This window comes from Camellia sinensis, chromosome 1 (assembly GCF_055761805.1).
Source record: "Camellia sinensis isolate YWXY chromosome 1, ASM5576180v1, whole genome shotgun sequence".
In the NCBI taxonomy this organism is placed as follows: domain Eukaryota; kingdom Viridiplantae; phylum Streptophyta; class Magnoliopsida; order Ericales; family Theaceae; genus Camellia; species Camellia sinensis.
Genome location: NC_138961.1, coordinates 39,770,481 through 39,787,071, shown reverse-complemented (window position 1 = coordinate 39,787,071; position 16,591 = coordinate 39,770,481). Strand labels below are relative to the sequence as shown.

The following is a 16,591-nucleotide window of genomic DNA, read 5'->3' as shown; positions in this document are numbered from 1 at the left end:
AAAAACTCAGAGAGATAAATTGGGTGATGATCATCAAAGAAAAACAAAATAGAAGAAACCCAAAAAGAAGCTCATCATCATCATCATCATTATTGGCATCATCATTCTTCTATTGTTGCAATTTGAAACTCTGTGTTCTTCCATTATTTTATTTCAAAACTCTGTAACAGTGTTTTTCTATTATTGCAATTCGAAACTCTATTTTTTTTTTCCATTCAAATATCGTAGGGGCAAGGTTAGCACCATTTTTGTTTTGCAACTATGTGTTGGTAATGATGTATGTTCAGAATTGTTCAATAATTTATTAAAGTTAGATTCGACTTTTTGTTTCGAGTTGGATTTATATGGTATTATATATCCGTGTATATATATACTTATTAATTAGGTATTTTTGTGAATGTGAATGTGCACATCCCTAAAGTCATTGTTATTGTGAATTATTAGATTTAATGTTTTGAATTTAGTGATGTGAACTTCAACATGAAACATGTGATGGTTGCATGATATACAGTGTAAACTGATGAATGCATGATTGTTGCATAACGTGAATGTTCACATTCACATATTACTGATTATTATATAAGTTTTTATGATTTTTACATGATTATTACATGGTGTGAAAGTTCGTATTGGTATTGTGATTATCACATCTTTAATCAATATTAATATTTACATTTAGAAATAGTTATATAAGCGTAAATAATAATGTGATATTTTGGTCAAAACATATTGTGCATCTTAGTAATATAACATAGATATGAGAATGATGACATCAACATTCGTGAATGGTTACATGCACATAATAATAATCAATTATCAACAATGTAAATGTTCACAGTGTCTCTATAATACCAAAATAACATGACAGCATTAACTATGCATTACTCACAACAAATCACAATTAATGTTAATATTCCCATTAAAAAATAGTCATACATACACTAGCATAAATCATGGGAAGTCCAAAGTGTATGATTCCATGAGTGAAAATTATTTACCAACATGCATTTGTAATATGAAAGCTCACATTAACATTTAGTGAGAGATTTTCAAAAGATAGAAGATTTTTGATTTTAGGAATGTGAGAGATTTTTTCTATAGAATAAATGAGAGATAGAATAAGGGGGAGATTTTCTTTATGGAATAAGAGAAAGATTTTATTCCTGAAGTATAGAGATTTTCCCTAAAATAAGGAGAGATTTTCTCCATGGAATGAGAAATTGTTATTATTTTTTTTTTATTGTGTATTAATTTCAAAATAGAAACTTGCACAAAAATTTGGAAGGGTAATTTGGTCATATTATTCTAAACAGGACCTAATGGAATATTAAAAAAAAAAGATGGATTAAATGGAATATAACAATTAAGAATAGGACTTTGCTTTTGTTTTTTAATTTATATATATATATATATATAATATAATATAACCAAGAAAATTTCAAGATTTCCTTCCTGAGAACTAATCCAAATCTACGTAAAAGCATGTATTCTAACTGTAAGAGAAATGTTTTCCATGTTCATTCATCACAAACCCTAAAGGAGATTAAACTGGGCATACTTCATTTTTTCTTCATATTAAACACAAAGTAACTAGGTATTAGACTCAAAAACACATGTTACCTCGCTAAAATTTCTAGGCAACAAAATACCCATGGAAGCGACAAGAGCATCATTTGTCAACAACAAATGCCAACTCGGCTAAGTCAATGGCACGAGCAAGACCGGCGGCTTTGTTCTCACACTCTCTTTGCTTGTCATCAGGAACACTGTCTGCCACAATTCCTGCACCGGCCTGCAGGTAAGCAACCCATTCCTGGCGCTTGTTTGAGCCTTTATACGAATACATGGTGTCAAATCGAGTCCCAGTTGGGAATATGATGGTCCTGAGAACTAATGCAATGTCCATTTCGCCAGAAAATGAAATACCGCCAAATCCACCAGCATAAGGTCCCCGTCTTGTTACTTCCAACTGATCAATCAACTCCATTGCCTTCACCTGTAATATGTCATAGTTAATGATCAGTACAAAATAGATGCACATCTCTATAAAAATAAATAAATAAGTGATAGCATCCTGCAGCCAAAAGAAATTTTTTTTGATAACACCGGTTAAGGCGGAAATTTCTCTAGTCCTGTAGATGCCAAACACAGCACTAGTGAAAAAAGGATGGAGCTCAAATTTGACATGTCCCATGTTACAAATCTCGTATGACAAGATCATTATACTTTACATTCACCTGGAATAAGTGCAACACCACCTACAATTTTCTAGAAGTTTCATTTCTTCGTAACGCTCCTAGTTGACTATACACGAAGTTTGAGGAATCATTGAATGACAAATTCACAAAATATGCCTCTTTGGCTTATTTGAATTATAGACTTTTTGAGAATTGTAATTGTATTTAAACATGCAAAGGGGTAAATAGGAAAGCAATAGATGAAGTTTTTTACTTTTCAAACTAATACGCATAAAATGGGACTTTTAAAGGAGGAAAGTAAGGCACATAAAATGGAACAGAGCGGTGTATTGAACATAATCTAAGACGCATAAGAAAAAATACGTGACACTACAAACACACCAACATGGAAATTTTCAAAAAATGTAAAACATGACACATAGAGGACAAGTGCAGTATATATCTATATCTTTATTATATATCATATATATATAAGGATAATCAATAATTATGTCGTAATATTTAATTCAAATTTGATACTTTCTAAAGTTAAAATGAGAACAGGTATAATATAAATTTATATTGTCTTTTATCATTGGATTCTATGTTATTTTACTCAACTTGTAATGTGTTTTATGTGTATGATATAGGCACATGTTCCCCAAGTGTTTGAAACATCTACGAGTCCAGAAAATTTTTAAAATAGGACATGTTTGGACATGTGTCCAACAGGTGTTGGGAAGTGTCCAACGAATGTAATGTCATTTTGATGTCTGACAAGGTTACACGATATGCCACCTTCTTAGAAATGTTCATACTTCTTAGAACATAACCAATTAATGTGATAAGGGCACAACTATGCCTTTCATAAAAGGAGCATGCAAGTCCCACACACCCACAAGGTGACAAAGACAAAGCAGAACACTATTTTATCTCAAAAGATCAGAAAATAAAGTCACCATAAGAGTATTTCATTATCAATGAAGAGCCAGAACCAAGGACAAAGTTGACAACAAAAGGGAAACAAGCAATGCAAACAATAACCTTTGGTGCTCCACTAACTGTTCCAAAAGACAATGCTGAACACAGGGCATCCCAGCAACTCAGATCATTTTGCAGTTCCCCTGTAACCTGTGAATAAAAAGAAAATCAGACTGTTTTTGTAAATAAATGTTTCAGGTTGCTTTCTAAGGTGCATTTTTAGGTATTTCCCTTAGAATATCTGGACACCTCCCCCACCCCACCTCAGACAGATAAAAACAATTGGCTACAAGGCACCAAAGGAAGCGCAACACTTGACATGTGTATATATCATGCATAAAATATTTACTTAGCAAAAATTCCATCAACGTAACAAGAAGGTACAATTTTCACATCAGAAACTCAATCCACATTTGAGCAATCTCACCGTGGAGCTGATGTGCATCACATTTGAGTACTGTTCAACAGTCATGAGCTTTTCCACATTCACAGAACACTATTTAGAAGCCTACATGAGTTAACTAAGAGTGGATATGCAAATCTGTTCAAAAGATAGACCAATTTTGAGGAAACAAACTTAAAAGTGATACGGTAAATGAAATAAGAAAAGGTTTTTGGGATTAATTAAATTCTAATTATATGAGGGATTGAAATTCGGTGTTTCTATCTTTGGATAAAATGTGAAATTTCCCTCAATATACTATAAATGATCAAACTTAACAAGGAAATCCAGTTTTACTATCATCCAATACACAAGTGCTATAGAATATGTCCAGAAACCCCATTCCCCATTTGCTATACAAAATCTAGTACAAACATAATGTTGAAGATACAACAGCTTTAATTGTATGTCATCTAAACAACTTTTCCAGGGACAAGATATTTTAAGAAAGAAATGCAGATCAAATTATTGAAACCCAATCACAGCAGTGTAAAAGTATCCAGATAGGCCAATGATGACCACAACCACAGGCCAGCCAAGAGCCATACACCAATAGATATCACAAAAGACACTGCAAATGTCTTTATGTGACCTTTCAAATGAGTGTTGTTTAAGGCAAGTAGGGCAGTGAGGCACCAACGTCTCCTGTGGCTAGGTGCGAGGTGCGGACTTCATTGAAGCAAGGCTCATATGACAAATATTGCATAATTTTTATGGGTATGAGAAATTTATTGTATGTTTTATCTATCATGGACTAACCAATGTCATTTTGTTTTTTTACATGAGATTATTACCATATAATAAGAAATGCTAGAGACCTACAATTTAGACTCCAAAATTCACCTATAATGATGTGACAAGGGAGTTGAGCTCCATATAATTGAGTGTGTGACAAATAAAAAATTGACAACTATCATACCACATCATTGTGGGATAAATTGTGGAAGCTTTTTTAGGGGTCTCAAACATTTTCCCCATATTTCACATTATATTGTGCTTGATAACTTGAACCACATCAATTCAAATCAAGTAATTAAATAATAAAAAACAGTTAAACGATTACACAATCAAGCAATTAAGCATATTAAGTCATTAAATAATAAACACTTCGACTGCAAATTACTATCTGACCATCTTCACTATCCAGAGGGAAAAAATAAAAAATGGAATGTAAGCCAAAATATAAAAGATTTGATATGCATCTTCAATTTGTTGACTAGACTTGAAGCACTTCATTTATTTGGAGGCCTTTGATAGGATGTGCCAACACATAAAATCATAATAGGCTTCATTAGATCGAAAGGCTAATATTGCATCTTTAACAAATTGAGCATAATTGAAAGAGGCGTGTGTCTCTCTACGCCTTGCACACCTCCCACACCTTGAGCACCTAGGTTGTGCTTCATTAAATTCGCCTTGCCTCAGAGATGTTGAGGCGCCATAAGTGCGCCTCACACCTGGGCGCACACCTCAATGCACCATTGATAACATTGTCTCAAGCAAACAATGGTAACCACATTAAAGCCAAGGAATAGGAAGATAGGGTTTTGTTAGAATTTACCTACACCTACCACCACCTACTACCACACCTACTACACCTACCACCAATTTACCCTCACCTACTCCTCACCTACTACCCAAACCCTCTCCTATATAATGAGCCACTCTGATTTGTAATATAAGATATCAATATCAGACATCAATCAATAATATACATCAATTTATTTTTTATATGGTATCAGAGCTATAAGATTTAGGCTTGTAATTTTTTTTTTCTCACCGGCGGGTGGCCGGCCGGCAACTTTGCCTTTGCTGCCCGCTGGACTTTTCTACACATACCTGCTCACCCCCACCTCTTCTTACCTACCGTCGTCCCAAACCCTAGAGAGAGAAAGGCACACAGACAGAAGAGGAGTGAGACAGAGGCACTGGGGAAAGTGGGTCGCTGAGATCCGTTTACCCACGAACCGGACCCGACTCTGGCTAGGCACCTACGACACAGCAGAGGAAGCCGCGCTGGCCTACGACAAGGCGGCTTACAAGCTTCGAGGCGATTTCGCACGGCTCAACTTCCCCACATCCGTCACAGTGGGTCCCACATCGGCGAGTACAAGCCGCTCCACTCAGCTGTCGACGCCAAGCTACAGGCGATCTGCCAGACCTTGGCTGATGGAAAGCCAATCGATGCCAAAAAGTCGAAGCCGAGGTCGTCGAAGGTGGCAGCAGCAGCAGCCGCGGCTCGGGCTGTGGAGGTCGAGGAGGGTTGTAAGGTGGTAGCCGAGTCGCCCTCGCCGTCGTCGGAGAGTGAGGGGTCAGCCGGGTCGTCGCCGTCGTCGGCTCTCGGGTTTCTTCTATCTGCCTTCGCTTTCAATCTCTCCAATCTCTTTGTCTCAGATTTGCGTTGTTAGGATTTGGCATCTGACTCACATTTGGTTTTAGTATTGTCTTTTTAATTTTAACTTTTATTTTTATAACAGTTGATCTATGGCTCCTACCACCGCCCAACTCACACCCGACACCAACTTTTGTCTCCCTCTTTTCGTTTTTTTTATTTATTTTAATATTCTCCACCCACTCTCCTTTATTTAAACATCACACGTTCACTCCACTCATTCACTTTATTATTTTTATTATTACACCACACCACAACACAAAATCACACACACCAAAAAAAAAAAAAAAAAAAAAAAAAAAAAAAAAAAAACCAAAACAATTTCAAAACTTGCACAACAGGCCATCTTTTATTTCCAAACTTGCACAACAGCCCATCTTTTATTCATGTCGGGGCTCACCCCGATCACCATTTTACATAAAACAAAAAAAAAAAAAAAAAAAAAAAAAAATACCCAACAACCCAACACACACAAATAATCACATCCACAAGTGGGATTTTTCTTCTTCTCTACTCTGCCGCCGGTCTTTTCTTCTTGCCTCTGTCCTGGGCGACCCTTGACGGTGCTGTCTCTGTGTTTTCCACGCCGCTGAGCACGTTCACTCCCCCATACTCCTCCACTGCAGCATACGACGGCCCTCCAAATCGGAACATCACCGTGGCCTTCCGCTTCAGCTCCTTATTTTCTGCTTTCAGCACACTTATCTCTGCTCGCGCATCCTTATACATGCGTTGGAGCAGAGCCAGTTGGGCATTTAAATGCTGCACCTCATTTGTCCTACCCTGCAGCCGGTTTGACAAGTTTGTGACCGCCGTCATGCTTTCCACACATGCCTTCAAAGTATACTGATTGGCCTCCACATCCGACTGCACTGCCATTCTTTGCTCCACAGACCGCATCGGAAAGTTCAACGGAGCAAACTCCGGGGCGCTTGGTTGAGTTTCCAGTGCCACCGCACCAGTTCTCTCTCTCGTTGACTCGTTGAGGTCGGGAAAGAGGGTGAGCAGCCCGCGGGAAGACGATGAAGCCATTTTCTAGGCACCAGAGTGTTACACAGTATCTCTCTCAGAATTCTCTCTCAGAAAACAGAGTGTTACAGAATCTCTCTCAGAAATCTCTCTCAGAATATCTCTTGCAGGTTTTTTGCCTTAGCCTCAGCCTCTGTCTTATAGCCGAGGCAGCCACGCGCATCGCGCGCCTCTTACCACCAGCCGACAAACGGGCACGCAAGCCAAGGCGCCCACGTGCCTCGCCATCATGTCCGGCACACCTTTTGATGAATTGGGCACGCCTTTTGATGGCACGCCTTTTGACAAAATTGGGCACACCTTTTGAGGGTGCCACTTTTATAAGGGTCCGACAAGACTCTGTAAACTGTCCCGACATTGATTCCGGTTAGCTCCTTTATGGGTCCGACAAGACTCTGTAAACTGTCCCGACATAGATTCCGGTTAGTTTCTATAAGGGTCCGACAAGACTCTGTAAACTGTCCCGACATTGATTCCGGTTAGCTCCTTTATGGGTCCGACAAGACTCTGTAAACTGTCCCGACATTGATTCCGGTTAGCTCCTTTATGGGTCCGACAAGACTCTGTAAACTGTCCCGACATTGATTCCGGTTAGTTTCTACAACGGTCCGACATGACCCCATAAACTGTCTTCTACAAACGGTCCGACATGACCTCATAAACTGTCTTCTACAACGGTCCGACATGACCCCATAAACTGTCTTCTACATCGGTCTGACACCACCATACAGTGTCCTCTACAACGTTATGACACCCCATACAGTGTCTTCACCAACGGTCTGACACGACCATACAGTGTCTCCTATCCTTTTTTATTTTTATGTATTTTCTTGTTTTGTTACTCTCTCCAAACTCAAGTTGGTTAGTTTCTATCCTCCTTGAGTTTGCGGGGGGCTGTTAGAATTTACCTACACCTACCACCACCTACTACCACACCTACTACACCTACCACCAATTTACCCTCACCTACTCCTCACCTACTACCCAAACCCTCTCCTATATAATGAGCCACTCTGATTTGTAATATAAGATATCAATATCAGACATCAATCAATAATATACATCAATTTATTTTTTATAGGTTTTTATAAGCTACCGTGAACTAAAAATTTCAGCTGGAACATGACTTGGCAAATAACTTACAGCCACAACCACAACAAAATAAATGTCCATACTTTTTTGGGTAAATAACATAATTTATGTCCAAATAATTGGTAGAAAAGTTCAGAGAAACCTTTCCAACATCATTCCGTCCCAAATCAACCAGCATAGTGTGTTCTGCACATTGCTTCTCATCATTTAGCAGCTGACTTTCTAACATCTCATCTTCATCAGATGTCTTCCCTCTTCTGCTAGTCCCCGCCAATGGCCAATTAACAATCTTTTTCTGTCCATAAGAATGGACCAACAAACATGCTTCTTAGTCAGTGTTTACAAAATTACAACAATAGCAATAACAAGCACAAGATCTAAAATTTTGGAAACAACCAGAAGTTGCTAATATTCAAAAGTCAAAACGGATAAATCATACAGTGAACATTTTGTAAGAACCCTATATGAAAGTGGTCAGAAGCAAATTGCCTGATAAATTACCTTTTTTAGATGTGTGAGAACTTCTGGGCTTGAAGCAACAAGAATACACTCTCTAGCCTGATAACAAAGAGAAGATTTAAAAATTGTTACTAGCAATCACCAAAAGAAGGGGCAATATCAGGAAAGTGTTAGATAGTTTCAGAGAAGACCAGACTTGCAAGTAACTCATGTATGGACTTGGATTCACAACTCTCAATGCTCTATAGACTTCAAACGGGTCAGCAAATGTTCGTCGTTCAAAACGCTGACTTAACACAATTTGGAAAATATCCCCAGCAAGAATATGCTCTTTCGCTTGTAGTACTGTGTTCTTGTATTCCTCACTTGTCATGTTCGACTTCTTCAGATGAGGGCCAAAATGCTGAGTATGCAAGTCCACAGAACCTGGAGACAGCCTTGGGCTAACAATTGCAAATCAAACAAAAAACAAGTTTTGTAAATATGAATGACTTTCTGAATTCTATTACATATTTATATAAGAAAGAGTACACTAGTTACTCACGGATCAATATCCAATACTCTGGACACCAACATTTCCAAGCGTTTTATTCCGCCATCATACGCCTTCTCAATGGAAGAGTACTGATCTAACCGAACCCAATGAATTGCATATGCTTTCTGAGGATGCACAGAATACCCAAAAAGCCCTCATCAGAGTTTTGAAAGAAACTCTACAACCCCAAATCCAATCAAGATGGAGCCAAGTCAAAGTTACTGAATTCCTCGAAGACAACTTGCAGATTGATGATTGTAGCCTTTATGTAAACAATTTTGAATTTGACAGATTGATAATATCACCCAACTAAATGTTGAGAACCTATAAAAGGACTAAGCGGAAGTGATTTATTATTCAATAATATGCAGAATAAATTACACAGACTAGCAGTAACATGTCTTGGTAGCTACTAACAAGCAAATTGTATGAATTATGGAAATAAAACTGTCTAGCGACACAGACATCTGTCACTCAGCAAAAGAAAAACAGAACGATTAAACCCCACAAAAAAGACATGCATTTTCCATCTGCTTATGTACTTTTGTCTAAACAGTCTCTGAATTAGAAGGTGCTCTAAGAACTTGCATGCAATATTTACCAATGCTGAAAGGGGTTTAAGAGAATACTAGCTGCAAGATGATTGGATTAGCCATGAGAACAGTGGTAAGACATACATGGTGACTTGAATTATATATTATCTGTAAGAGAGACATTTTTAATGCTGAAAATACCTTCTCTACATGATCAAAAACAATCACATCATCATAGAGACCTAGATGGATATCAGCAAGATTCATGTCATCCTGTGGTGCCCTTGGGAATGGCAGTTTCATCTTCTCTACGTAACGAACTGTGTCATATGAGAAATAACCAACCCACCCACCTGTACATGATAGAACAAAATTTCAGTACCTTTTTTTAATATTATGCAAATGGTAACTGCATTAATAAAAAACACATTGAGTAATATATGGACAGCTTGTTATTTACAGATATGAAAATCAACTGAACAATACATTAATTATACTACTCGAGTTCAGCTAAAGAAATCATTTTCTTAACCATTCAGTTTTACCCAAGATGGCTTCTTCAATAACCAGTGCAGTATGACGCCTAGTAAAAACACCAGAAAAAATTACAAATTACATAGGATTGACGTTCATGAGGCCCAACTGCAAGTTAACAATAGCCATCCCCATACCACAGTTATCATCCTAGGATTTTGGACTAGCTAAGAATGGTATGGCATAAGCTGCACAATAATTATGGAGCTCGCTTCTCTACAAGTTTACAATAAAAATAATTAATAAGGGTTCACCAACAAACCTACGTAACTAAAGAATGTTCACCAACAAAGATCAGTTAGCATGAAACTAAAACAACACATAATCCATGCATGCGTAAAGTATATGATTTAGTTGAATCACACTTTCTTTAAAATCTCCATAAAATGTATCTCCAGTGTTCAATGAGCAAAGCTGGCGAGCCCAAATGAATTTCCAAATATTCTACACAATAAACAATAGCGATGAACAGATTAAAGCTGAGTCACATTCATAGATTGATTTTCACCAATAGATCGATTTTAAAGTGGTTTGAACCAAAAGTACTGAAAATTCAGTAGAAGTAATGTGGACCCATAAGTAAGTTGCAATCATTTGACAGAGTCAAATTACCACAAAATGTATCGGGAAGTTCATCAATAAATTGGGGCCTCCAACTCTCTGAAATACTCCTTGGGATCGACATTGGATCATCAACAACCTTTTCTGTCAAGCACCCCTTTTCATGGTCCAATATTGTAACCTTATTTTCTTTTGCAACAATTTCCATTGCAGGCTGAGCTCCAACCACGCTATAACGACCCTAAAACAATCAAATTGAAGACTAAACCACACATCTAAATAAAATACATAAAGAGTAGGGTTTTACAAAATTATACAAAATTATTATATTTACTGTGAACCCTTCATTAAAGAAACAAGAAAAATACTAAACATCGAATTTTTTATATAAAAACTCAGAATGATGTGTTAATGACATTTTTATAAGGGGAGATTTGGTGATAGACCCCTCAGTGTCTAACTTGTCCTTTAAAAGGACAAAAATTATATAGATCCTTTCAAAACCGCCTAGTATTTTAAAACTTATTTCTTTTATTATAATATCCTCATATACATATATATATATATATGTGTGTGTGTGTGTATTAACTTGTAATCACTCTCTCTCATCTCAATCTCTCCTCTCTGTCTTGCACTTATCACTATTCTCTTCATCGATGCCATCGCTGCTCTCTATCGTCACCACCGCCACTCACCATGAAACTCTTTCTCTACCGTCTTCATCACCACCATCATTTGTTGCATCCACAACTTCAGATCTGAGATCATTCACAATTGTAGTCACTGGAAAATGACGATTTGCGACGGTTTGCAAACCAAAAATCTGAGATCCTTCAGTCTCTCTCTCTCTCTTTCTCTCTCTTCTTCTTCTTGTTCTTCTTCTTCTCCTCTTGATCCTCTGTTTTCGAACTCTGTCTCTCTATCTATCTTTCTTCTTTTCATAATGCTCTGTTCTTTCAACAGTAAAATTTTACTCTGGTTCATGACATAAACTCTTTTGTAAAGCCATTATTGCAGCTTGTTTCAGAGTAAAATTTTACTTTGGATTATAATAAATTTTACTCTGATTCAGAGTAAAATTTTACTCTGAAACTAAAAATCAAAAATAAAAAAAGAGTAAAATTTTATGATTCAAAATAAAATTTTACTGTCATTAAGTAAATCAGTATGTTGTTAACTAGGGTAAAATTTTATTGTTACGAAAACAGAGTACATATTAAATGAACAAACCAGAGTCAAATTTTACTTTTAGATCTATGAACAAACAAACAAAAAAACTCTTAATTTTTTATGGCAATATCTTGATTTCTCATTTTTTTGTCAAATGTTTTTTTTTTTTTTCTTCTAATCTGAAGTTATTGATCTCAAATATGAGTTTGTAAGTATCAAATCTGAGATGGCGGTGATTTAATGGTAAAAATGATGGTTGTCGGCCGACGGTGAGGATGGGTGATGCTAATAGACGATGAAGATGGTAGAGACGATGAACAACCATCGAGTTGGTGGAAAGAGAGAGAGAGCTGTGAAAGAAATGAAAGAAAGAGAGGGTATAATGGTAAAATAAAATACTTAAATAACAAATGTTGTCCTTTATACAAAATTTTATAATTATACGAGAGTTTTGAAAGTACTAAATTTTTTTGTCTTTTTAACAAGAAAAAGGAAGCTGCGCGGGGTTTATGGCTAAATTTACCTTTCTATAATTATAACCATAATAAGAAATCTTTTTACACATTCTGTTTGTAAAATATTCCTTTCAACAATAGCCCATGAATATGATCGTAATTATGAGTAAGTCCTTATCACATTATTCTAATTGTAAATTTTGTATGTAAGTTCTAATTATGTAGTAATTTCCATTTTTAAAACCAATAAGCAGCGAAAAGGCATTTACAACACTGGAAGCACGGAAACCAGGGTCGACTGACTCAAACAGAAAGCTCGGAGCCTCTCGATCATCTTCTTTAACCAAGCATCTATAAGCGAGCACCGGAGTCAATTGATCAGAGAAAATGCATTTGTGAAGCGGAATCAAGTTTCCCTTTCTTGAAGCCTCTTCAAACTTGGTCTCATCCATAACTGGTAAAAGTAAAAATTATAAAAATAAAAATAAAAATAAAAATAAAAAATTCAACTACAATTGAGAAGCTCCATTTTGTTGCACAGAAAATACAGAAATAAAATTTTCAAATCCTAAAGCAACAAACAACAACAACAAAAAAAAAAAAAAAAAAAAAAAACAAGGGTAAATTACACTTAGTACCCTGCACTTTACCAAAATCTCACTTTAGTCCCTTGTCAAGTCAAAACCTACCATTTAAATCAAGTTGCAACGGTTAACAAATTTAATAAAATTTTACCCTTCCATCCATCCATCCATCTACCCTTAACAAATTTAACAAAATTTATCATTTAAATCATATTTGATATTTTTTATTATCTCGTTAAAACGCTTAGACTTTTATTAAAATCTCACTACACTTTGAATTTTCGTTACCCATCATAGATGGACAGAAGAGTAAAATTGAAATTTGATTCAAAAGACCAAAATGAGATTTTGGTAAAAGTGAAAGAGGACTATGTGTAATTTACCCAAGAAAACAATATATACAAGAGAGAGAGAGAGAGATAGAGAGACCTGGGGATGGAGAATGGAGAGAGTGGCATTGCAAAGTTGGAAAGAATGGAAGGGAGCATGAACTTGAACTTCTGCCGGAAATGGCGGCCACCGGCGACAGAAACTGACGGCGGCTTGAGACAGACAAACACTGAGAGCTGCCTAGGGTTTGCATTTTTCACTCCCACAGAGAGAGAGAGAGAGAAACCAGCGACCGAGGCGTGACCGCTGCACAAGTTGCTACTTAGATACTGCTTCGTGTAACCGCACCGCACAGTTGGGCCCTGTAGATGCTTTCCATTTCCAAAAATGCTAGACACCGATAGTTGTATCAAAATTTTAAATGATACTATAGACGCTAATTAATGTATATTAATTAATGATGTAATATAATATAATTTTTTTTTAATATTTATAATATAATTAATGAGTGAGATTAATAATAATATTATAATTAGTATTGTTACACTAATTACTATACTAATTGGTGCATGTAATACCACCATAAAATTTTTACTCAATATTTCATAAGATTTACATTACATAAGTCTCATATATCACATTAAATGTATATTATATGAGCCTTATATATAACATTAAATAAGTAAATACACACCCATATGAGATTTTAATAAAAAATTTAATAGAATTTTAAGATCGAGGAAGGATTCTCTAGAGTTTTTCTTCCTAAAGTTTTCTAGAGTGGTGCATTATGTGGTTAAGATTTAATAACAAGTCACATCAACTTTTCAACATTAAATCTCAACCACACAATATATCAATTTAAAAAATTTTAAAAAAAAAATACTGTAAAGGATCCTTGGTGTTTAAGATCACTACTACTTCAATAATCTCAGCCGTTTGTGGGTATTATAAAAAAAATTATTTAGTGGTCCGGTCCATGCCCCACCACTCACCATGCAGCATGAGTCCAGATCCAATCCTAATTCATACAGCATGTTTCATGCTGGTCTCCAAATTTCTGTCACCAAAAATTAATCACAAGGAAATCGTGACCGTAGACCAAATAACTTCTCGTGTTGTAATGGCTCAGTACATTAAAATTTAAGTTTTAATTAAAAGGTAAATCATATTTTACATTCTTGTGCTGTACTAAATCTCACTTTGGTATATTTCAAATTCTGACAATTAATTCTAGTGTTAATAACTTCTTTTTATTATTTCACTATATAAGTTTTTAACAAAAATTAATAATGTTACAAACATATGACTATAAAATAAGGAAAAAGAAAGAAAATTACCTTCATTTTCGGTTTATACATATTTTGTCCAAAAAATTACATCAAATTATGACTATATTCGATTAAAACAAAAAACAAATTGTGAATGATTAAAGAGATGAATTAGAATTTTGTAAAAATTAAAATCGCAAAACTATGTTTTCCACAATAATACTGTTGCATTTTTTTTAATTTCAAGAACTATATTTTCCTACCTCTTAATCCCCTATTTTCAACATATATATATATATATATATATATATGTAAAATACATTTTCACATGTTTATCACGTGAGACAACTTCTATATAGGTGAGAAATGGGAATGTTTTTTTCTCTCTTATCCTCATTTTGTAATTATATACTTGTCACATGACTAGATTTATAGGTAACAGAAGGAGACGTTGATACTTAACCAGAATAAGATTTTAATGTAAAGTGTAATTTATCCTTAATCAAATATTTATAGTTGTTGGAGACCACCCCATGTGAGGGGTGATCATTTCTCATGTGCTACAACATGTTGGAAGGAGCTGGTCATGTGAAGGAACAGCTGGCCATGTGCAAGGCCAGCCAACCTCTCCACATTCTCTTCGGTCTATAAATGAAGAGGTTGAGAGGAGAGTAGAGAGATAGAGCAAATCAAAAGAGAGTAAGAGATGTGAGGCAGAGAGACCGTCTCTCTCGGTGTGAGAGAGGGAGACGGGTGAGTGGGTGAGTGAGGATAGTATAAGCTCCTCCTCTATTGTAATCTTTCTGTAATCTCTCTATTGTTATAGTGATAACCGGTTACTCTCCCGTAGACGTAGGCATTGAGACCAAACCACGTTAAATATGGTGTCTCCTTGGGTGTGTGTGTTTTTCTGCTTGGTATTGTTAGTATAATGTATAGAGAAAGAGAGAGAATAAATTGTGTATATTGAATCTATATTAAGGAATTGTTTGAGATGAACTAAATAAGTACACTTTTTGTCTTTTTACGAAAAGATGTGCAGAAAAATAGAGAGGTGATGTGATGAAAAAAAGATAAAAAGATGTATTATTTTCAACGTCCCAAACTTGGCCTAAGTATCTGTTGTGTTAGCTCCTTTATATAAGAGATAGTTTACACAAGTTGAGGATTTACAAACCGAAAGTGGCTGAAAATAAAGAAACACAAATGATTAAAGCTAAAGCCTAAAGTAATCACTAAACATAATATTATAATATTATACATTAACAACATTATCACACTAACATCCCCCCTCGAACTCAAGAATGATAGGTACATACTAACTTGAGTTTGGAGAGAGTGACAAAATGGGAAAATAAACAGAAAATAAAATAAAATAGGATAGGAGACATTGTATGGTCGTGTCAGACCGTTATAGAAGACACTATGTGGTTGTGTTGGATGTTGTAGAAGACACTGTATAGTTGTGGAGGACCGTTGTAGAAGACACAATGTGGTCGTGTTGGACCGTTGTAGAAGACACTGTATGTTTATGAAGGACCGTTGTAGAAGACACTGTGTGGTCGTGTCGGATCGTTGAAGAAGACACTGTGTGGTCGTGTCGAACTGTTGTCGAAGACACGGTGTGGTCCTGTCGAACCGCTATAGAAGACACTGCATGGTCATGTCGGACTGCTGTAGAAGACACTGTGTGGTTGTGGCAGATATATATATATATATCGTCTTTAAAAGTTGCACCAGACACGTGGCTTCGAGCGTCGTGTCTGGCGCGCGGTTTACGTGACCGATAGAACGTCATGTCTACCTCAGCTCTCGCTCCCTCTTTGTCATCTTCGTCTCTTCGCTCTCTTTTTAAATCGAGGCCATTGAGAGAGACAGAGCACAAAGACTACAAACCACTCTGCAACCCTTTTCTTTGCATCCTTTGAACCACTCTACAACCCCTTTCTGTTTACACCTCTGAGATGGCCTTTTCTCGTGATTCTCTCACTCTTTTTCTAGACCTCAACGAGTCCACAAGAGAGATAACTCGTTCTGTAGCCCTTA

At 36.2% G+C, this 16,591-nt stretch overlaps 1 protein-coding gene across 1 annotated transcript; it reads right to left on the bottom strand.

The window, feature by feature from the left end:
- Positions 1–1,460: 1,460 nt before the first annotated feature.
- On the bottom strand, positions 1,461–13,685 carry LOC114273972 (anthranilate synthase alpha subunit 1, chloroplastic). The gene is made up of 10 exons (XM_028215807.2): positions 13,374–13,685; positions 12,630–12,814; positions 10,787–10,976; positions 9,842–9,993; positions 9,117–9,232; positions 8,769–9,015; positions 8,615–8,671; positions 8,256–8,408; positions 3,222–3,308; positions 1,461–1,996 (listed from the first exon to the last, which is right to left on the bottom strand). Exons 1-10 carry the CDS (start codon positions 13,525–13,527, stop codon positions 1,670–1,672), a joined length of 1,668 nt encoding a protein of 555 aa, XP_028071608.2. The 5' UTR covers positions 13,528–13,685; the 3' UTR covers positions 1,461–1,669.
- Positions 13,686–16,591: the final 2,906 nt, after the last annotated feature.

Bases quoted from the DNA above. Each gene is read 5' to 3' on its own strand.
- LOC114273972 (XM_028215807.2), bottom strand. From the start codon at position 13,527: ATGCAAACCCTAGGCAGCTCTCAGTGTTTGTCTGTCTCAAGCCGCCGT. The intron at 12,815-13,373 runs GTCTCTCTATCT...TACTTTTACCAG, and splicing joins TCTCCATTCTCCATCCCCAG to TTATGGATGAGACCAAGTTT. The intron at 8,672-8,768 runs GTCTGGTCTTCT...CTTTGTTATCAG, and splicing joins CATACATGAGTTACTTGCAA to GCTAGAGAGTGTATTCTTGT.